This window comes from Miniopterus schreibersii (genome assembly GCF_964146895.1).
Source record: "Miniopterus schreibersii genome assembly, chromosome: 3".
Classification (NCBI taxonomy): Eukaryota; Metazoa; Chordata; class Mammalia; order Chiroptera; family Miniopteridae; genus Miniopterus; species Miniopterus schreibersii.
Genome location: NC_138103.1, coordinates 8,124,898 through 8,147,411, shown reverse-complemented (window position 1 = coordinate 8,147,411; position 22,514 = coordinate 8,124,898). Strand labels below are relative to the sequence as shown.

Here is a 22,514-nt window from a genome sequence, read left to right as displayed (position 1 = left end):
AGGTACACCTTCAATACCATAACACTACTTATATTTTTCTAATCAATTTCACAAAATTCAGAGCATTGCTATTGCATTTTTTTTAGTTTCCAGAAATGGTAAAAGAAAATGAGTTGCCACTAAAATTCTCTGTTGAGCTATATGCTACAATCTATAATAGAGCAAACAATTTAAGGGACATGTGACCATTTTCTTAAATCATAATTAACTTTAAATGTAGTTCCTTCTCTGATACAAATAAGTTCTTTAGTTACTCAATCTATAAAATATAAGCCTTAGAGAAGAGAATGACACTAGGAACTGCACCCAGATAGAACATATATCCCCAACCTCAAGAAATACAGGGCAGACTTCCAGTCAAGATGGCAGCGTAGGGAAACGCGGTACTCGCATCCTCCCACAACCATATCAAAATTACAACTCAACTACAAAACAACCATCATTCAGAACCTCCTGAAATCTAGCTAACCGGAAGTCCTACAACTAAGGACAGGAAGAAGAAGCCACATCGAGACTGTCTGAGTAGGAGAGGCAGAGATGCAGAATGGGCCGGTCCCACACCCACATGTGGCAGATAAAAATAGGGAAGAGCCCAGCCGGGCATGGTTCAGCAGCTGAGCGTCTACCTAGGATCCAGGCGATCAGGGTTCGATTCCCGGTCAGGGCACATGCCCCAATTGTGGGCTTGATCAATGACTCTCTCATCACTGATGTTTCTATCTCTTTCTCTCCCTCCCCTTTCCTCTCTCTGAAATCAATAAAGGTATATTAAAAAAAAAAAAAAAATCAGGAAGATATCTCAGCTGTGGAGGTTACCCCTGTGGAGCGAGAGGTCCCAGCTCCATACCAGGCCACCAAACTCAGGAGTCCAGTGCTGGGAAGGGAAGTCCCCCTAACTTCTAGGTGTAAAAGACAGCGGGAATTGAGAATGAGTGAGACAGAGGGCTTCTTAAAGGGCCCAAACACAGATTTACTGGGACTCACTGTTTCTGAGCTCGAACACTGGGGAAGCAGCTCAAAAGGCACCAGGAACATACGGGGAGGAACTGTCTAGCATCAGGGTGAGAGATAAGGGGACAGCTTTCTCCCAGGCAGAAGAACTAGCAGAGGCCATTGTTTCTTTGATGAGCCCTCCCCCAACAGAGACAGCAGACGGGCACCATATCTGAATCTCCATCAACCTGCCTATCACTGTTTGCCCAGCCCTGGTCATTCTCTGAGACCCCCATGCCCATCCAACTTACTGGGCCCAACCAAGCTGTTTATAGCACCTTTTCCATATGAATGGCCTATCTTGGCTCATGCTTCAGACTTTCCTAAAAATCTCTCAAACAAGCATCTGGCTTCACCATGCCCCATCTCTCTCGCAAAGTGGCTCCAGGCCCAGCACTAGCAGCAACTGGACTTGGTTTGCAGCTTGGCCTCACCTGGGCATCTCCAAGTACAGCGCAAGTAGCAGCCATCTGTAGACTGCTTTGTAGCTCATGCCAGGTGGCCCCAGGCAGAACACAGGCAGCAGTTGACCTTGGCTTGCACCTCCCAGGAGGCCCCAGAGACAGCACAGCTGGTAGACAACTTCAGACTGCATCAAAACACCACTCAACCACCTCCACAGCAACACACTCAAGGGGCAGACTCAGCTGGTACCAGACCCCACTGAGGTAAGTCTGGCTCTGTGGAGCAGGCCCCTATACAGCTCATCCTCCAAAGTGGTCAGTCGTTGCAGCCAGTCCTTGCAGCAGATAGGCCTGGGGGTAAATCCTTCTCATTTATAAGCCAACACCAATCAAGGCTCAACTACAACAGGAGGGTATAAAGAGACCATGTGAGGGTAATGGAGGGGCAATTTGGGTGATCAGGGAGGCTGTGATACTGGACCCTACAGGACACCTACTACATTAGGTCACTCTACCAAGCCCAGGAGACATAACAGCTCTACCTAATACACAGAAACAAACAAAGGGGGGCTGCCAAAATGAGGAGACAAAGGAAAACATCCCAAATGAAAGATCAGAGCAAAACTCCAGAAAAAGAACAAAGCAAAATGAAGACAAGCAATCTACTAGATGCAGAGTTCAGAACACTGGTTATAAGAAAGCTCAATGAACTTAGGGGAAGAGTCTTTGAACACAGAGAGAACATCAACACCATAAAAAAAGAACATGAAAATCATAAAAAAAGACAAGTCAGGAATGATGGATACACTAACTGAAATGAAAAATAAATTACAGGGAATCCACAGTAGAGCAGATGAAGCCAAGAGTGAAATCAGCGATTTGGAATATAAGGAAGCAAAAAATACCCAATCAAAACAGCAAGAAAAAAGAATCCAAAAAACTGAAGATAGTGTAAGGAGCCTCTGGGACAACTTCAAGCATACCAACATTCACATGATGGGAGTCCCAGAAGAAGAAGAGAGTAAGAAATTGAAAACCTATTTGAAATAATGACAGAAAACTTCCCTAACCTGGTGAAGAAAAAAGACATACAAGTCCAGGAAGCACAGGGTGTCCCAAACAAGATGAACCCAAAGAGGCCCACACCAAGACACATCATAATTAAAATGCAAAAGGTTAAATACAAAGAGGCCTGGCCGGGCATGGCTCAGCAGTTGAGTATTAACCTGGGATTCAGGAGATCATGGTTCGATTCCCAGTCGAGGCACATGCCCAGGTTGCGGGCTCAATCCCCAGTCGGAGACGTGCAGAAGGCTGCCGTTCAATGACTCTCTCATCATTGATATTTCTATCTCTCTCTCCCTCTCTCGTCCTCTCTCTGAAATCAATAAAGATATATTTTTTAAAAAGAGAGAATCTTAAATGCAGCAAGAGAAAAGCAATTAGTTACCTACAAGGGAGCTCCCATGAGACTATCAGCTGATTTCTCAACAGAAACTTTGAGGCCAGAAGGGATTAGCAAGAAATATTCAAAGTGGTGAAAAGCAAGGACCTACAAGCCAAGATTACTCTACACAGCTATCATTTAGAACTGAAGGTCAGAGAAAAAGCTTCCCAGACACGGAAAAGTTGAAGGAGTTCACCACCACCAAACCAGTATTATATGAAATGTAAAACGGTCTTCTTTAAGAAGAGGAAGAAAAAAAAAGATTAAAAATATGAAAGATAAAAAGGCAATAAATACATATCTATCAACAAACGAATCTGAAAAAATAAACAAAGAAGCAAAACAGAAACAGACTCATAGATGCAGTGAACATTTTGACAGTTGCCAGACTGGGGGGGATTGAGGATTGGGTAAAAAAGGTGAAGAGATTAAGAAACACAAATTGGTTGTTACAGAATAGTCATGGGGATGAAAAGTACAGCATAGGGAATATAGCCAGTAATATTCTACTAACTATTTATGGTGTCAGATGGGTATGAGATTTATCAGGATGATCACTTAGTAAGTTATATAATGTCTATAATCACTGGAATATACACCTGAAACTAATATACTATTGTATGTCAACTGTAATTGAAAAATAAAAATGATTTAAAGAAAGGAAGAAATACAGGGAACTTTTTCCTTTGCCTTGAAAACAATTCTTCCCACTGCAGACCAAGGAAAAGTTCATCACCAAGGAGTAGGAAAAGTACTCAATAATGGAAACTCTGATAAATTCAACTGCCCTCAGAAGCAGCATTATGTAAAACCAGTAGCAATTAATGGCATATTAAAAATGCTCTCTAGCCCTGGCCGTTGTGGCTCAGTTGGTTAGGCATTGTCCCGTGCACCAAAAGGCTCTTGGTTCAATTCCAGGTAGGAGCACATGCCAGGGTTGTGGGTTCCATCCCTACCTAGTAGGGGTCATGTAGAAGGCAGCTGATGGATGTTTTGTTTTCACATCGATGTTTCTCTTGGTCCCCCTTCCTCTCTCTAAAATATTTTTTAAAAACATATATACTGCCAAGAATTTTTTTTAAATGCTATGGGTGACAGACAGAATCTAGACTTTTGGTGATGAGCATGCAATAGCGTATACAGATATCAAGTTATAATGTTGTCAACCTGAAACTTAGGTGATTAACCGATGTTACTTCATTTTTTTTTTAAAAAAAAAAAGTTCTCTATTAAATCAGTTCTCTTAAATGCTAAAACCTCAAGTACATCCTCAAAAGTTTTCTCTTCATTTTCTACAAGTTTGAGCTATTTCTAACACCAACTTAAATTCAGATAATGTAGTAGGGGAGAAACAGAAAACACTCATCTAACAATTTTCCTTCCATAATAAAGTGGAACTGGCCCTTCATAAGCACCTTTTTCCATTTGGAGACCTTTGCATTACCCCTCTGTATTTTACAAGATTTCCACTACTTCCCCCTTTCGCTTTTCTCCCGTGTCTCTATTTTCCCCCAAGACCTCAACCTTACTCTCTCAACTGGGAATGCCTCATATAACCAAATATTCCATTTGGCAATACACTTTCCTATAGATATATGTAATGCTTCTATGTCCCCCAGAAACAAATTCCTACAATATGGAAAAGGCATCTTAAAGCTCTCCTTTTTTTTCATCATTTGAGAGAAGGGGACACAGGCAAGAAACAGGTTGAAAATGAAAGTTATTCTTTACTTGAAAAAACAGCTTGATTATACATATAATTTTACTTCTCACTAGCTTTTTGTTCAGAAAGGTTTTACTAAAATAGTGTTTTCCTTTACCATGGTCACATATATAACTTCAGCTCATAACATAAGTAATCTCTGCAATTTATTTTATTTATTTTTTAATCCTCACCCAAGGATTTTTTTCACTGCTTTTCAGAGAGTAGAAGGGAAAGAGAGAGAAGCATCAATGTGAGAGAGACACATCAACTGGCTGTCTCCCACATGCGCCCCAGCCGAGGTGGGATCGAGCTACAACCAAGGTACGTACATGCCCTTGGCCGGAATCAAACCCGGGACCCTTCAGTCCGAGGGTCAACACTCTAACCACTGAGCCAAACCAACTAGGGCTTTTGGGTTTTGTTTGTTTGTTTTCTAAAATTTATTTTAACAGATGATAAGCATCTTTAGGTTGAAGATCAATTAAGGTTCTTAGTGTGAGCATGTGAAAAGGTTCAACCATTTTTGTTACACCACCAATCAAAGAAGAGGCAATTGTAGGGGCATTCCTTAACATCTTGTGTAGATTATTACAATTATCGAAACTTAGTCTAAAGCACAATTGTGCTAAAATTGGTTTTTTGATGTAAGCCAGACCACAAGGAAACAGGCCTCTTCTATAAGCCCATACATTAAGAAAGTTGGACACTTTATTCCAAACAAGTATTGGTTTGTCTGGTATCTTTAGAGCCTTATTCTGTTGAAGTGATTCTCAGCCACACATTATGTCTGTTATAACTTTGATAAGTATTTACACTTTTTTTTTTTAAATATATCTTTATTGATTTCAGAGAGAGGAAGAGAGAAGGAGAGAGAGAGATAGAAACATCAATGATGAGAGAGTCATTGATCGGCTGCCTCCTGCACGCCCCCGACCAGGGATCAAGCCTGCAACTCGGGCATGTGCCCTGACCAGGAATTGAACCCCGATCGCCTGGATCCTAGGTCAATGCTCAACCGCTGAACCACGCCTGGCCAGGCATTATTTACACTTTTGTTATCTATTAGTATCTTTTTGTGTGAGTGTGGTATCAAATCTTGTGACTATTTAAAAATAAAATACCGTTGTTATTGGGAAAAAAAAAAAGGCAATTCTTTTCTATGCTGCCTGCTCCTTAACTCTCTCTCCCAGGCACGGTGTGGCCACAGATCCAGCTCAGCAGATCTCAGGAATCTGAAGAACAGACTCTAGAAAAGGTGTGGTATGTGTGCCAGTTCATGGCAGGGGGAGGTGGGACGGGGATAAGTTTTGACTTCAACTACTTCCTTCTCCAGTGGCCTAGAAAGGGTGTAACCAATATACAGAACTGCAAATACCTTCCTGAGGCCTGGAATCAACTCCTCTCTGCCTGGTGGCATAAACTGCATAGATGTCTCAGCCAACGGTCACAGAGTTAAATTTTTTAATGTAAAAACTCTACATCCCAGATGGCAAGCAGACCACGATGGAACTATGCCCAAAAAAACCTTTTAGATGGTCGAATCCAAGGATAGTGTAATGATGAAGTTGATTCCAGACGCGATTTGTTCTTGTTTACCAATACCCGAAGAAAAAGTTCACTTTATTATCATTATCAGAAATGTCAGCAATTGAGCACCAATCATTCTTGACATGGATTTCATGCCACTGACTGGTTCTCACTGATAAATAAGCAGCAGAGAATACAAATGGAAAAGATTTTAAAGATCACCGAGTCCAATCCTCTCATCTTACACAGAAGGAAATGGGGGCTCACGTAAGTCGCAGAAGTTGCTAAAACCAAAAATGATTTCTGACAAAAATGAATTCAGACTCCAAACCTGCCGCCTCCAGTCCAGTACTCTTTCCACTATGGGTGTTCAAAGTCATGACGGTTCATGGGATTAAAGGAGTCATTTCTGAAGGGGTGGATAAAGGAAATGGTGGAAGGCAGAGGAAGACGACTAGCCTTTTTAAATAAATCTCCGAGAGCACTTCACCTACAAATGCTCTTCATGTTCTCACTTATCATCATTAATTATACTTCAAGGGGAAAAAGTCTCTTCTTCATCAAAGGAACTGATTCCAGCCAGTTGAAAACATGGCTCCGCCTCACCTGCTACTGGCAGGACAGTGGCTCTCTGACCCACATGCCACTGCTTCTCACAGGACATGCCACCAGCCATCCTAGGAAGGGACTCCAAACTTCTTGGTCTTTTCCATCTCCAGTGGACACCTCAACTCCCTCTCACAGAGCCATGGAGAGTTACCACACTGTCCTCCACTTGGAGTAAAGGCAGTAAGTCAGAGAGCAAAGCTTCTCACCTCATATCCTCATGCCCTCTCTCCGGGCTCCTCCTTACACTCTTTGCATTTGCTATCCCCTCTGGCCAAAACCCTGTACCTGGGTACCCACGTCTCACTCCATCACTGCCACTCAGATTTCCGCTAATGTCTGCTTCTCAGAAAAGCCTTCCATGATCACCCTGTCTAAAAACAACAAGCCCCCACCTGGCCAGGCGTGGCTCAGAGGTTGAGCGTCGGCCTAGGATCCAGGTGATCGGGGTTCGATCCCCGGTCAGGGCACATGTCCGGGTTGCGGGCTCCATCCCGTCGGGGGGCCTGCAGGAGGCAGCCGATCAATGACTCTCTCATCATTGATGTTTCTCTCTCCCTCTCTCCTCCTCTCTGAAATCAATACAGATATATTTTAAATAGATATATAAAGCATGCCCTGATATTCTCCTTCTCCTTGCCCTGAATTTAATTGTCATAATACTTTCATTACCTGAAAGCATTTATCTCCTTATCATCTACTGACGCCTGCCCCTTGAGATTTCAAGCTCCATGAAGACAGGACATTGTATCTGTTCATTACTAATAGCCGTACCACATGCTTTGTCAGCACATGGCTGGGATTTAACAAATAAATATACTGAATAAATGCATGAATCTCCTTTACAATATCAACTCAATAAAATTCTAAATGAACAAACAAATGAAACAAAATTGAATGAAGAATTTGTGTACCATTTTGAGGGGCAATCTGAGAGAAACAATATTGACACTGAGTTTTTTAATTGTTTCATCATGTCAACGGATTATAGGAAAAGCAGGCAGAATGGTAGAAAATGGTATTGTTCTGGAAAATCCTGAATCACTGAGATTATAACCAATTTTTTTTTTAATTTATTTCTATAAACTGTACTTTAATACCCATTTCCTACACACTCAAGGCTGTCACGATAATATGAAAATGTTTCCAGCTGTGTCACATGATTCAGGTGAACACCATCTCCCCTTGGCTTAGGTGCCTCCTAGTTATTCCCTGATTACTTCCAATCCTGACCTGTACATAGTCAGACCTCTTTTCTGAACCCCAGATCCACATTTCCTAACATCTCACTAGATATATACAGAGGGAACACACAAATTTTGAACGCATTTTCTGCCAAATTAAACTTACCATCTACCAAAATTCATTCCCTCTTCCTTCATCCCTGGCCTGGAAAATCTGCTACCTAAGCCAAAACCTGAAAAATATCCTAGTTCCTCCCTTCCCTGACCCTTACCACCCACTAGCCAAAGCCTCTTGACTCCGTCTCCTTAGTGTCTTGCCTCCATCCATCAAGCAGGCCTGTGCTTGGCTCAGGTCCTTTGTCTCACTCAGACTTCACCAACAGCAGCCTTACTGCCCACCTTCATGGCAGCCCCTCTGCAATCTAGGCTGCACACTATTTCCAAAGTTATCATTCTAACATAAAAATGTGGCATGGCATGTTTTCTCCCTTCTCCAAACTTGTCATTGAGCCAGGCCTATCCTGGTCTGGCCCCTGCCCATCAATCTAGCCTCTTACTCTGCATCACTACACCACCTTTCATCTCATCAGCAACAACACAGAAACTACCTCAGCACCTTGAGTCTAAATGCTATGCCGCCACTGAGCTCTGCACATACTTCCACTACAGTAATTGCCATATTGTTGGATAATTATTGTTTGCACAGCTATGTCCCCACTAAATTATGGCTATTGAAAGCCTCATCCTTGCACTCAAACACCTGGCACAGTACCCAACAGGCTTTCAGATATTTGCTGAACAAGATTTCACAAGGTTAACAATGCAATTGGCTTTCCCTCGCCCTTTCTCCACTGCACAAAGGTACAACATGTCTCAAGAATACAAAATTAAGTGAATCTATCCTACACTGACTGACCTCACTACTGCAGCTCCAAAATGCTAATCTTAAAATTCCTCTTCAAGAAAAGGAAATAATCACTCTACAAACAAACTATTTACAAGATAAAGTTTCCTCAGGTATGTCCTTACCTGTAAAATGTTAGTAAAAAAGTCATGGTAGAACATGGGCCAATCTTGACGGCCAATATCAACAATAACTTTGCAGAGCTTGTTCCGGATAAAGTAAGGTAAGGTTTTGTGGTGAGCCAAGAGGAGTTTGGGGAGGCAGCTACGGATTTCCATCTTATCCTGAGATGGGACCCCAAGCCACATTTTATTGATCAGATTCTGAAAAACAAATATACATCTTAAAGTTAGCAATCTATACACAGAAATAACTGGTTTTCATCCAATGGTAAACTATCCCACCTCAAACAAGAAACCCTGATTGTAAACAAAGGTTTAGAGCAATTTGGCAATATAAGTAATAAAAATATTCAAATCCTATAATACAACAATCCCACTCCTGAAAAGATCTGCTAAATAATTTAACAGAAACAAAGAGCTGTGTGTGTAAAAACCCTCTATGACATTGCTGTCTCTAACAGCCACCACAAAACAATGACAGAAACAACTTTAATGTTCAAAAACAGAAGACTGATTTGGTGAACAATAGTACAGCCACTTACAAGAATATAATATAAAGATAAGGGGGGGAGCAGAATACAAAATGGCATGAGCAATGTGATTATTATAATTAGGTTTTTTAAAAGAGTGCATAGGAAGACAAAAATGGAAAGAGTTGATAAAAATGAAAATGTTTATGGTTAGGATGAGAGTATTCTGGGCATTATCCCTCCTCCCAAACTTTAATTATCTTTTTTTAAAGGATAAGGTGGAAGGAAAAGTTATATGCTCCCACAAACAGCCCACCTACCTAACCCCATCTTACCTTTCTGGGGTCGAAGATGGAAAGGCAGCGTGTGGAGAAGCTCCTGAGTGGAGCTTCACCGTTCCCCAGCCATCTGTACATCAAAGCTCAAGTCTCATGCCAATGATATGGCAATGTGTCTACAAATACTTCTAGAACAGTACGGAATTATGTGAAAGCTTACCTCAAAAACCGTCAAACTGTACATCATTACATAGTCATTCCTAGTGCTGGAGAGAAAATACAGGCAGAATCTCCAGGCTCCTACTTGCTGGGCAAAGTTATTAAGGAGCTCCTCTGGAAAAGTTAAACAGCAACAAAAGAAGGCTATGAAAATACATGAAATACAAGGCTGGGCTGTCTGTTTTTTTTAAAACATTCCTCCCCTACATGTTAATGTTGTCTAAACCAAGTACAAAATCCAACTTATTTCCCAACATAGAAAGGACAGACCATACAATATTTTTCCAACTCTGAGGCGACCATGAGCGCTGACAGTGTATTCAGACATTTTGAAGTCAGTAAACTTGCTATGTACACTTTTTTAAGCAGAGAAACTTGTATTGTCAGTTCTTACTTAATCTAATGTGTGGACAGACAGAAGAATATCATTTTATCTGATAAATGATGGCTAAGTGCTAACTTATTTCCTCCAGAGTAGAAGCTATATACATACATGTCTCCACACCCCTCACACTGCGCGCGCGCGCACACACACACACACACACACACACACACACACACACACACACTGATGGCTAGAGAAGTACGAAAAGATTAAAACTAACCTTATATATAAAGAATAGACAAAAATGCAAGTGAATTCAAGATGGCTAATTCTCTTCTTCATTTGGTTTAGTTTTATTTTTAACTACCACCCAAAAAAAGTAAGTAAGAGTAGCAATCATGGGAGATGCCAGGAACAGCCCTGTCCACATCAAATCAGTTAGAAATGGTTTCCTCCTCATAAGGCTGCTGGTAGCATCAGCCAGAACCACAGACAGCAAGCATTAAGAGTCTGTCACCACCCGGCCGGCGAGGTTTAGCAGTTGAGCATCGACCTATGATCCAGGAGATCGCAATTCTATTTCTGGTAAGGGGACATGCCCAGGTTGAGGGCTCAGTCCCCAACAGGGGGTATGCAGGAGGCAGTCGATCAATGACACTCTCATCATTAATGTTCCTATCTCTCTCCCTCTCCCTTCTTCTCTCTAAAATCAATTATATATAGATATATAGATATATAGATATATAGATATAAGTATATAAGAGTTTGTCACCATGTTTCTGGACATGCTGCCCTCAGTCAGCTTAACCTGCTCTACTGGTCATGAAATAAAACAGAAAAAGGCAACAACCCTAAGATTCTAGGAAGCCCTTGGGAAAGCAGGAAGCACAGCAGCCCACTCTAACCCTAAAGTCACTGCTCTGCCTGACACTACAACTTAGGCAAAATGCACCAAGGCAGTCTCCTTAAAATTCCATAAAAGGAAGCTGATGGCCTATTCTTATAATTAAGTAAAAATTTCTACGAACCCCAGAAGTGAAGTCAAACAGAAGAGAATGAGCTCTGGCTGGAAATGAGGAACTCTGGGCTCTGTTCTAGACCTTGCCACTAATTCACTGAATCTGACCCCAAGCAAATTGCTGCTCCTCTTTGATGCTTCAGGTTGTCTCTTGAGGTTCCCTGCTAACAGCTCTATCTCTAGAGCACTAATAACACATCTTTGGTGGAAAGTAGGTGGAGCCTTTCTCCCACCTAGCTAGGAAAGCCCTTAGTTTATACTAAGACATCAAAAAGGAAACAAGAACTGTTTCCAGCCTATACTGGAATAAAGCTGAACTAAGACACACCCACTATAAAGAATCAAACCCGATTCCTTTAGCCTTCATTTAAATTAGACATTTGTAGCATCTGGTTATTTCAAGATATTTTTTAATCAGATTAGAATACAAACATGTTTATTAGAAGGTTCTACTTTTTTTTTCTTTTTTTAATATATCTTAACTGATTTCAGAGAGAGGAAAGAGAGGGAGAGAAAGTTAAAACATCAATGATGAGAGAGTCATCGCTGATCAGCAGCCTCCTGCACGCTCCCAACTGGGGATCGAGCCCACAACCCAGGCATGTGCCCTGACCAGAAACCAAACCGCAATCTCCTTGATCCTAGGTCGATGCTCAACCACTGAGCCACACCTGGCCGGGCAAAAGGTTCCACTTCTAATTCATGAACCCTGAAGGTGAGCAATATTTACTTTGCAAACCAAAAATTCAGAGAAAAACCAAAAACAATTCAAGTACAAGTGAAAAACAGAACTTCAAAGACTGGTGTAAGGAAAAGATCCTTTACCTTGTTTAGTAACAATCACCAGTGATGTTTTCACTATAAAGTACTTTAGTAGCAAAAACTAATGGGGATCACTCTGGAGGCAGGGGGAGGGTCAGGCTAACTGTGTAATATGAGAGGATCTAGGGAAGCAAGCAGAGTGAATCCTCCAAGCCAAATGCCTGTTCATCTACTGGGCTCAGCTTCTGTCAGTACCCCTTGTTTATAAATGCTCTGGTTCTATCCAAGGCACTCTCTCAGAAAAGAAAGGTATGCAGGGCAAGCCCAAAAGAGACCACAAAGCTTAAAATTAAGAGATAAGAAGTTAGCATCTACCAGGAACTGATGTGATGCTCAAATGATGCAAGGGAAAATGGGCTAGAGTCAAAGGCATACTGGCCACCTGGAAATCCAAACCCCTATCAAGCTTTGGACCAAAGGCAGAAATCAGCCATAACACTTAACTTGTTAATGTGTTAGAGAAGCCAAGTAGGAGGAGAAATGGGCCTCTGCAGAATTCCACATAGAAAAACACCTCCAAGGAGGTAAAAGCAACGAATGTAAGGTCAATATAGACACCCAAGGGAAAAACCTTTAGGTGTGAATAGGAAAAAATTTTTCATTTTCAATTCCAGGGGTTAAGTGAGGACTGGGAGGAAAAAGAATTACTCTAGGACCACAGTGCAACATGTCCTTGAGGCAGAGGTCTGGTATCTGTATACACTTTCTAATTTAAAGTATGCTTTAAAGAATATTGTTCATGTCAATGAATATAAAATTCAAAGGGGTTCTAGAAGGTGCTGAGGTCCCCAGAAGACCTGAAGCGAATATACCTACACCTCTCAGTTGTTTGACATCATTCATCAAAACGTGCAGAACAGGTGAGATAACAGAAACAGGAAACGGAGACGAGGAAAAGGCAGCACGAAGCCCCAGAGGCAGCACCAGTTAAAGGATCTGGGCACTAGATGAGGTTTGGGTTATACATCTACACACCAAAAACATGTCCATTTTGACACTTTTATGAGATTTTTTTAAATTAATAGTCACAGGCTTCTTATAAAGTTCAAGACTACTGAAATCGAGAACAAAGCAGGAGGAGGGGTTTCCCACACTTCACCGAAGGAAAGAACACCCATCACTCTGGATTACGGGGGGCTCCGTGGACTATACATAGCCCTCAGAGTAGATCTGTGGACCTCACCAGCCACCAACCAGCAGAACCAGAGCCAAAAGAGCAAGAGCTCAAGGAGAAACACACAGGCTTGATTGATCAGCCAAGGCTCTCAACTCCTCCTCCCCACTGGGGCCTTTCCACTTTACAAATGACTATACAACTCAACACTTCACTTACCTATCTCACGTTTTCTCTCATTGGTTGTACAGTCATGAAAAAACTCTGTCATCAGACTTTCCAATGCCCTGAGGGAGGCTTCTTCAGATGCCTAACAAAGGAATTTGAAAAAATAAAATCAATAAACAGTATCTTTATAGTTCCACTGTTCCTCAGTTCCTTCCAGGTCACATTCAACAGCAATAGTAATTTACTTCCTGAAAACATCTTGGTTCAACATTCTTCAAATACATGCTGTAAGCCAGAAAAACTGAAGGGAATTTCCCAACTGGCTCAAAACCAAAAGTTTTAGTATACTCTATAAATTCCTGCTACTGTGCAACTGAATTTCAATTATTTATGCTAAAAAAAAAAAAAAAAAAGCGAGCAAATAATTCAAAATTTAATTCTGGAAACATATTGAAAACAAATTAACAGCCTGGGGCCCTGAATGAATAGGCAGCATGAAGACATTCAGGAAATGTTAGGGTTCCCTGTAGACTATGCCCCATGTCTGAATAACTTTCATTCAGAGCAACTGCAGTTAAACTGCTGGATGGATTCTTGGGGATTTTTGCAGGTGCTTCGAGGGTCCTACATCCAGTCAGCTCTCAATCTCGCATGAGCAGCCAACAGAGATTAAGGTGCCGCTAAGAGCCAAGCTGAGCAAGAACTCAAAACAAGAGAGCACCTCCGATCACAGGCCCAGAGAGAGTCAGACTCTCAGCAGAATGGCTCAGGTGGAGAACAAAAGAGGGGCCATACACCAAAGCTCGCCCTCCCCCTCTTTCATATGGAGCCCCAAACCCACTTCCTCTTCTTCTCTCACTCAAGTAGGGGACACCAGTTGCAGCAAAGAGTTTGAGTCAACACTCCTTCACACAACCTGTCTACAAAAGTGAGCATTCCCAGACCATTTCTGACTCCTCACTGGCATTAATCTACCCAGAGATAATCAAGAGACAACAGCAATTCTGATTGCTGAATTATTTCTTAATTCCCTTCGTCCCCCCTTTCTTCCCCCTCCTTTTCCCATATCCTCTTTAATTGCCCCTAGAGAGCTGACTTACAAAAACTGTGTTTTAACACAACAAGTCCATATTCAAATGAGTTATGTATCAAACTGTAATATTACTGGAGGCCTCTACTTAGTAAATGACTTTTGAGTAGACTGAAGAACTTGGGCCATCTCCCTGGATAAACCAGCATATCTTACAACGAGTACTAATTATTGAAGCTAAATCAGGTTTGCACCAGCCCATCTACACCAACTAGCATATGTGAGCACATAACACAGCACACGAGGGCCACGTTCAGGCAGTGTCAGGCACGCTGTCCCTCCCCCATTACGGTCATGGTATGATGGCTATGCAATGACCACTGAACTCTGACATGCTGAGTGATGAAAACAATAGGTCTAACGCTTGTGAATGTGAGGAATTTTCTCATCTGAATTTTATGATAAAGATTAGCCCTCTGCACCTTTTTCAAACCAATGTATCACTTCAACTAAAAAAAAAAATCCTTGGATTGCAAGTTATGCTGTTTCATTAAAAACTAAACAATTTTTTCAAATGTAGAAATAACTAGAATGTGGGACTAAAGACTGCAATCGTTTTTTAACCCTGGAATGGTTTTTGTGGTGATGAAACCAACCTCACTGTTCTCTCTCATCACTGACTTTCAAAGTAAGTGCTATAGATTCAAATTTCCAAAATGAATTTATATAGAAAAAGGAATGCTTTGGTCTATTTCATACATTGATTTGGTGTGTCATTTCATTTGAAAAAAGGATTAGCTGTTTAAAAAAAAATTTTATGGGAATATTTAAAAGAATCAAAGGAAAATCTCACATGTTAAAGTAACTTACTGACAAAAAATAAAAATAAATGTAACTCAACAGATATTTGTTGAACTAAAATCAGTTATTCAGTTAAAATAAAATAAATCAATAGTTCTTCTAAAGCCAAAATGGATTCCTGAAAACTAAGGACATATGTTCCAGCGACACCTGCTCCACTTGCTAAACAACTTTTTCTCATAGTAGATTATTTTAGAGTAGATCCTGGAAAAAACCAAAGCTCATCACATTCAGGCAATCAACCACCAAAATTTATTTCATACTGGTTCTTAAGGCACAAATTTGTGAACCTGCCAACAACTGGCCCTGCATTAAAAGCTGTTGGCGCAAGTTCCCGACAATCTTCCCAAAGAATCCAACTCTATCTCCACTCCCAGTCCCATCCATCCTACCCTCCCTGCTCCAACCCAAAAAGCTAACATTCCAGCAGAAAGTGGAAAGAAAACTATCCACAAGGGTCACAGGATGGATGCTCTCACCAAATGATGGTTCATGGAAAAGGAAACTCTATAACCAAATCTGGTGTTACTCAACTAAAACAAATAATATGCTGTTTGCATTTCAATCACGTCTATAATTGCAATACTAATAACCTATCTCACACGGTCTCAAGAGGATCAAATGAAATGATTTATAGTTATGGCTGCTATCATTTTTATTTGGTCTTAAATACCAAATGAACACAGACCAAAACAAAAGAAGTGGTCAGAACTACTTTGAAACAAGATTCATGCCCTCAGGCTGAAGGGCTTTTCCAACTGGACTTCAAAATGAAACTATGTAAGGAAAGGAGGCTGTGACTTTGCTAATAAGCTCAACAATCAGAATAGAGATCTTAAGACAAAAACATGTTCAAGACCTACAGCTGGTTGAAGGATGGTAGGATATTCCTTCCCCCAATCTGGAAAGAAGGCTGTTCCGGCAGGTGCTGAAGCCAGAATCCACACTGCACTGGGTTAAGGAATTAATGGCAACATATGGTCATGTTCCCCAGACTCCACTTTCAAGTAATAAAGAACATAAAACAAGGAACAAGTGCCATGATATGGTAGGAAGAAGAGGCTTCAGTTCCCAAAGCTACTCAAGCACTGCCCTGACTAATTTAAGAAGAACACTGAGGGCTCAGATACACCCGACTGCTTTCCAGAACTTTAAGAACTAAGAACAGATAAGATTCGCTTCAAACCAAGTAAGACATTCATGCAAAAAAAATTCCACTTACATTATGGATAGAAAATGTGAGAGGTAAAACAACAAAGCTTCTGGAAGAGAATATAGAACATCTTCACAATCCTGGGGTAGAGAAAATTTTCTTGGACAGGACACGTAAAAGCACTAAACATGAAGGAAAAGATTGATAAATCGAAATGTTCGTCAGATGGCACACGAAGAGTGCCACAAAATGGGAGAAGGTATTTTCTTTTTCTTTTTTTTAAATTTTATTATTGGGGAGAAGGTATTTTCAATAGAGACAACACAGTACTCTCATCAGAGTATAGTAGGTCCTGGAATAACACCCTTTGGCTCAACATGGTTTTGTTTTAATACTGACGAGATGGATCAGTAACTCAACTCTAGTTTACATCAATTAGCCTGCGGTAAAATTGGTTTCTTTATACATTGTTTTGCTAAACTCACAGAACCTATCGATAAGGTCAAGTGAGGACTTCAAATCAATAAGGAAACGACAAACAACTCAGTATTTTTGACAGGCAAATAGTTCTAAAAGGGTATTCAAAAGGCCTATACATAAAATAAGTGCTCAACCTCACTAGTCATCAGGGAAATGCAAACTTAAAACAAGATAGTGCTATTCGTCCACCAAAATGGCTAAAATTCAAAAGACAGTCACAAGTGTGAGGAGGATGAGCAACCGGAACGTGCATATACTGCTGCTGGCAGGAGAATACGCTCATATAACCACTCTGGAAGACCACTTTGCAGCTGAGCACACGCACACTTTATGACTGCAATACATCCAACAGAAATCCGTATACCACCCCCAACCCCCCGCCAAGAAAGGGGGAAAAGTACACAAATATTCACAGCAAGCACCATTACTCCTAACATCCAAAAAAGTCAAAAGAACCTACATGTCCATCACCAGTGGAATGGATAAACTGTGGCTTATTCATCAGAACACTGTAAGACAACAAGAATGAATGAATGGATGCTGCTACATGCAACAACATGGATGAACCTCACAAGCACATTGCTGAGTGAAAAGACGACAAAACACCCTTCGTTATTCATTTAATGTTAATTTTCAAAAACAAGCAAAACAAATCTATGGTGGTATAATCAGAATAGTGGTTACCTTTGGAAAGGAGGGATTCTGGGATGCTGGTGATACTCTATTTTCTTGATCTGAGTGTTAGTTACACTTTACGTTATGATTTGTGCGCTCTTCTGGAAGTATACATACACAAATTTTAAAAACTTCACGTTATACCTATTTTTAACATTCAGGTTGGTATTTTCAGACGCTGAACTTAGTTAGAAACAGTGTTTTCCTCTATTAGCACAACTATTAAGAGGAATTTGGGGCCTGCAGGTAATGTCTGAGCATGGGACTCCTGGATTCCTAGGATCCAGCACCTACTTGTGTCCCGAGATGCCAGGGTGGCAACACAAAGTACTGCAGTCCCATAAGCCTATGCCTCCCCAATCACACGGCTTACCTCAACAGCAAATTAGCACCCTTGGGCAGGACGATGAATTAAACGCGGCTCAGAATATACTCTTGGAGAGCCATGTATGTATCTAAAATAAACCAAAATGTTCTGTTCCAGAAAGAGTTAAAATCTGCCAAGTGGAGGAGGTTTCAACTGTGCCTACCTTCATTTTATCTGCTCCTTTAACTGCCCTTCTCATGGCTCAGCAGTTCAGAGACCTATATTACTGACTCTCTTGCTATGGAACTGAGTCAACCAAGACCCATAAGCACCTAATAAATTATAAGAAAAACTTGAAAGAAGGGAAGGGTCACATAATTTGAAATATTTGACTCTTCCCAAATCCTCTATGCCTACAACAAATGCCATCAGGTCTGATGCTTGCTTGACACTAGTTCTTAGAGTTGTACCTTTCCCTCACTACTACTTCTACCAGGCCCTACCCACCTCCTGCCTAGATTACTATAATTTCTTTTACCTGGTCACCTTGATGTCAGCTTTCCCAATTCCAATCCAATCTGTACTTCACCGCCAGATAAATTCTCTTAAATATAGATTTTCTGCCACAACTACTCTATGCCTAGCTTTAAAGAGCCTTTAAATCTGGACGACTCAGAAACTCAGCTACTCATTCAACAAATAAGCTCAATACTTACTAAATAACTGACACTACATTTAGCCCAAGATACAAAGATAATTAAGACTGTCCTTGACCTCAAAGAACTGAAGTGGCCTGGAGGGAGAAGCATAGAATCTATGAGTGAAAAGCAGAATATAATGGTATATGTCCTATAGTAGTGACATACACATAAACTGCCTTGGAAGCCCAACGAGAACTAACGCAGAAGGAAATGGGAAAGCTTCAACAGAGGCAGGAATATATTTTGGATTTTGAAGAATGCAGAGTTTACTAGGAGGAAAAAAGGAGGAAAGCATGCCTGACTCACCATTACTCACCACAGGAAGCCATGCCTCAGTATGAACACTCACCGTCTCATAAGCAAGATCCCATCCTGCATTTGCTCCTGGGTGTGCAATGCATAGCTCAACCTTGATGCAATTTCTTACTAAGGATCCCTTCTCTGATTTCATCTTCTGTCTTTGTCCTGTCCTGTAACCAGTACTAAGGTTTGCCTGCAGCACTGTTCTCTGCTCATTTCAGATGGCACAATTAAAGCACAGGCTCTGGTGTCCGGCTCCTTGGGACCCAATCAGAATGTACCTCACCCTTGGCCCAGTTATTTAATCTGTCACTTTTTTTCCTCTTGTGCACAAAGAGGGACAACAAGGGAACCTAACACATGGGGCTATTCTGAGGATTAAATAATTGATATAAAGCATGTAGTCAGCATAATGCCAGAAATAAAGTAGTCGCTGAAAGTCCTATCTGCAAATGTTAATACTTCATGGATATGAGAACATAAACTGTCTGGAAAGAGACTGCCTTTATGTCTGTATTTACACCATCCAGTACGGACTGGTGTTCAAATATTTTAGACCAAATTCAAGAGAGAGAAAAACCAAGTAGACTATTTTATTAGTATCACTTTTAGTTTCTCAGGAATACTAGTAATTCCTCTAAATTCAAGATACATATGACCCTGTTTAAATCTACCCCTCCCCCTCCTCTCCCTTCCTAATTTTTTTTTTTTTTTTTAAGTGCACAGCCAGTAAGTGGCAAGCCAGGTCTCTGAATCTCAGTCCCATCCACACCCATGTTATGATTTCCGTCAGCCTGTTGTGACAGAGAGGAAGAGGCAAGGTTAAATGGAGAGGAAACTGGGTACAAATATACAGATGACCCTTGAACAATGTGGGGGTTAGGGGCACTGAGCCCCAATGCTGCTGAAAATCTGCACATAACTTCTAACTCCCCAAAAACATAACTACTAATAGCCTACTGGTGACCAGAAGCCTTACCAATAACAAAGTCAATTAACACATTTTTATGTAAAATGTATTATATATATATATATATATATATATATATATATATATATATATATATAGTAATCTTACAATAAAGCTAGATAAAAGACAATATTAAGAAAATCACGAGAAAATACATATATTTTATGCATTCACGACATACCTTTTCTTAATTTAAATAATTCTAAGTTACACAGTTCGTCTGTGAGAAAAAAATTTCCAATACATTTATTGAAAAAAATCCACATATAAGTGAACCCACACATTTCAAACCCGTGTTGTTCAAGGGTCAACTGTACACTGAGGTAACTAATTCTAACCTTTATGTACACAGTTGCTGGGGGGAGGGAGTGTCTTCTACTAAAAGAAACAGATAACCATACCATGTCCCAGAAAAACAGGGCCAGGGTAGGTACACTTACCACAACTTATGAACATGCCTCTGGAACTAACTACTGAAGTTACACATTTACCTCAGAAGGGCTCCTCGCTGTCTTGCCTACAGCTTAAATCTGAATAGTATGTGCTCTTTGGGAGTAACTACAGATATAACTTTGTACAGTATCATCATGCAGATACTTAATAGTTGATTAAAACATATACTCTGGCCACATCTAAACATAATTCTAGTCATTAAAAGGCACTTTTATGCTTTAGTCTAAAACTACCATAAAGTTGACCGATGGTAAAATGTTCCCCCAGTACTTGTTGAGTTTGCACAAAGTGCCCAGTGAGATTTTCTGTCTCTTCCATGAACAAAGGGATCTGTTTACTGCTGAGGACGGTGAGTTAGAAGCAGGATGACTGCCAGGTATCTGTGCCAGAAAGCCCAACTGGTCCCACTATAGTCAAGATGAGGTGGAGGTAGCATATTCTTTCCCCATGAGGACCAATTAGAGTAAATATCTTGTACACAGAGGACAGTATTTTTTATGCTAGGAAAACCTACCCAGGTACCACTGAACAATACATAAAAACAAGAGACTCCAGTTAGTTTCCAATGAATAGGTGTACTGGTTTCAAATTTTTAAAACAAATCGAAAGACTAAGGAGTTATGACAGGTAAATCTATACCTGATTGTTCACCAGATCCTGTACTGAAAGGGGAAAAAATGCTATAAAGAACATAACTGGGCCAACTGACAAAATTAGAATTGTAGATCAGATAAAAGCATTGAATCTGAATCGTTCAAGTAACTGAAGTTGGTAACTGCACTGTGGTTATATATGGCAATATCCCTAATAGGAAATGCATCATAGAGAAGTATTAGTCCATAACACAATTTAACTTCAAATAGGTCAGAAAAAAAATACTGTATGTATGTATGTATGTATGTATGTATGTACATGCATATACAGTTGACTCTTGAATAACGGGGATTTGAATTACGCAGGTCCAAATATATACAGATTTTTTTTCATGTCCCCAGGTTGCGCATATGTAACTTCAACCAACCATGAGTCAAAACAGTTGGCAGTCAAGGGTTGCAGAGGGCTGACTGTATACATTGTTCTACACTATTTTACATACGGGACTTGAGCATCAGCGGATTTTGGTATCTGAAGGGGAGGTACTGGAATCAATATCCCACTTATACCAAGGGACTGAGTTTTGGGGGAGTCAAGTTAAATGCAGATTTTCAACTATGCAGGGGTGAGGTCAGCGTCCCTAATGCCCTCGTTGTTCAAGGGTCAACTGTATATACATAGAGAAAGTGCAAATAAAGCAAATGGTAAAATGTTAACAATAGGTGAGTTTGAGTAAAGTTGGTATAAGTGTTCTTGGTAATCTTTCCATCAGTTTGAAATTATTTCCAAATAAAAAGTGTTTTAAAATGTCATCTGTTGGACTGGTACCCTCCTCTTTGCCCCTCACTGTTCTAAACTAGCTGGGCAAATAGACGAGAGAACGTGAGGAAAGGGTAGAACAGGAAGGAGATTACTTTTTACTCTCTCAGGTGCAAGGTTTAACATCGCACGTTGTTTTGGAAAAGTGATATTAAATAGTCTGGACATCAAAAAATTTGCATCTGCTGGTTGGGAAACAACTATATCCCACTAGGAGCTAAAATACATATATAATTTATATACATATTTATATTCCAGTCAGAAGGCTTTAATTATACAGCCCAAAAAAAAGCAAATGAGAAAAATTGTTCTTCTGCAAGAAACTGTCTAAAATAAATGAGTAATATAAGCAAGAATAGGCTCTCTCCTCACAGTCCCATCTGCTGGTCTCCCAGGCTCCAATCCCAGGAGGATGAACCATTTACATCTGCACGCCTAGCCCATTAAACTCAAAAGATACCTACTGAGCACGTTAATGCGAGGCGTGCGACCAAGAATTCCTAAAACAGGATCACAGACTCTTTAGAGAGAAATAAACAAACCCCAGAGAACAGCAAGTCCAAGCTCACGTTACAGATGAGGAAAATGAAGCTCAGAGGGTATCTTGCTCAAAGTGGACCAGCTTCCACGTGACAACTCCTCTGCCTCTGAGAGCAGCACAGAGGGGGTTTGCTCCAGGGATGTAAGGGCAAACACTGAGCTGGCCTTACCTTGCACTGGATGAAATGAAGTAATCAATGAGTGTGACACTGATGGACCACTATAAACGCATGCTGGAAATCTAAAATCACAATTAACACTACAGCTCACGTGTAGTGTTTCAGCTGCTGCTACCAACTGCAACTGTTTAAGAGCAAGTCTCTTG

The 22,514-nt window shown here is 40.7% G+C and overlaps 1 protein-coding gene across 2 annotated transcripts in view; it reads right to left on the bottom strand.

The window, feature by feature from the left end:
- The window catches only part of XPO6 (exportin 6), a 112,676-nt gene that overhangs the window by 69,056 nt on the left and 21,106 nt on the right, over window positions 1–22,514 (bottom strand). For both annotated transcript variants that reach the window (XM_081132718.1, XM_081132717.1), the window contains exons 2-4: window positions 13,358–13,448; window positions 9,861–9,973; window positions 8,896–9,093 (exon numbers count right to left, since the gene is read on the bottom strand). In XM_081132718.1, coding sequence (XP_080988844.1) covers window positions 8,896–9,093; window positions 9,861–9,973; window positions 13,358–13,448 — 402 coding nt within the window. The remainder of the gene's footprint in view (window positions 1–8,895; window positions 9,094–9,860; window positions 9,974–13,357; window positions 13,449–22,514) is intronic.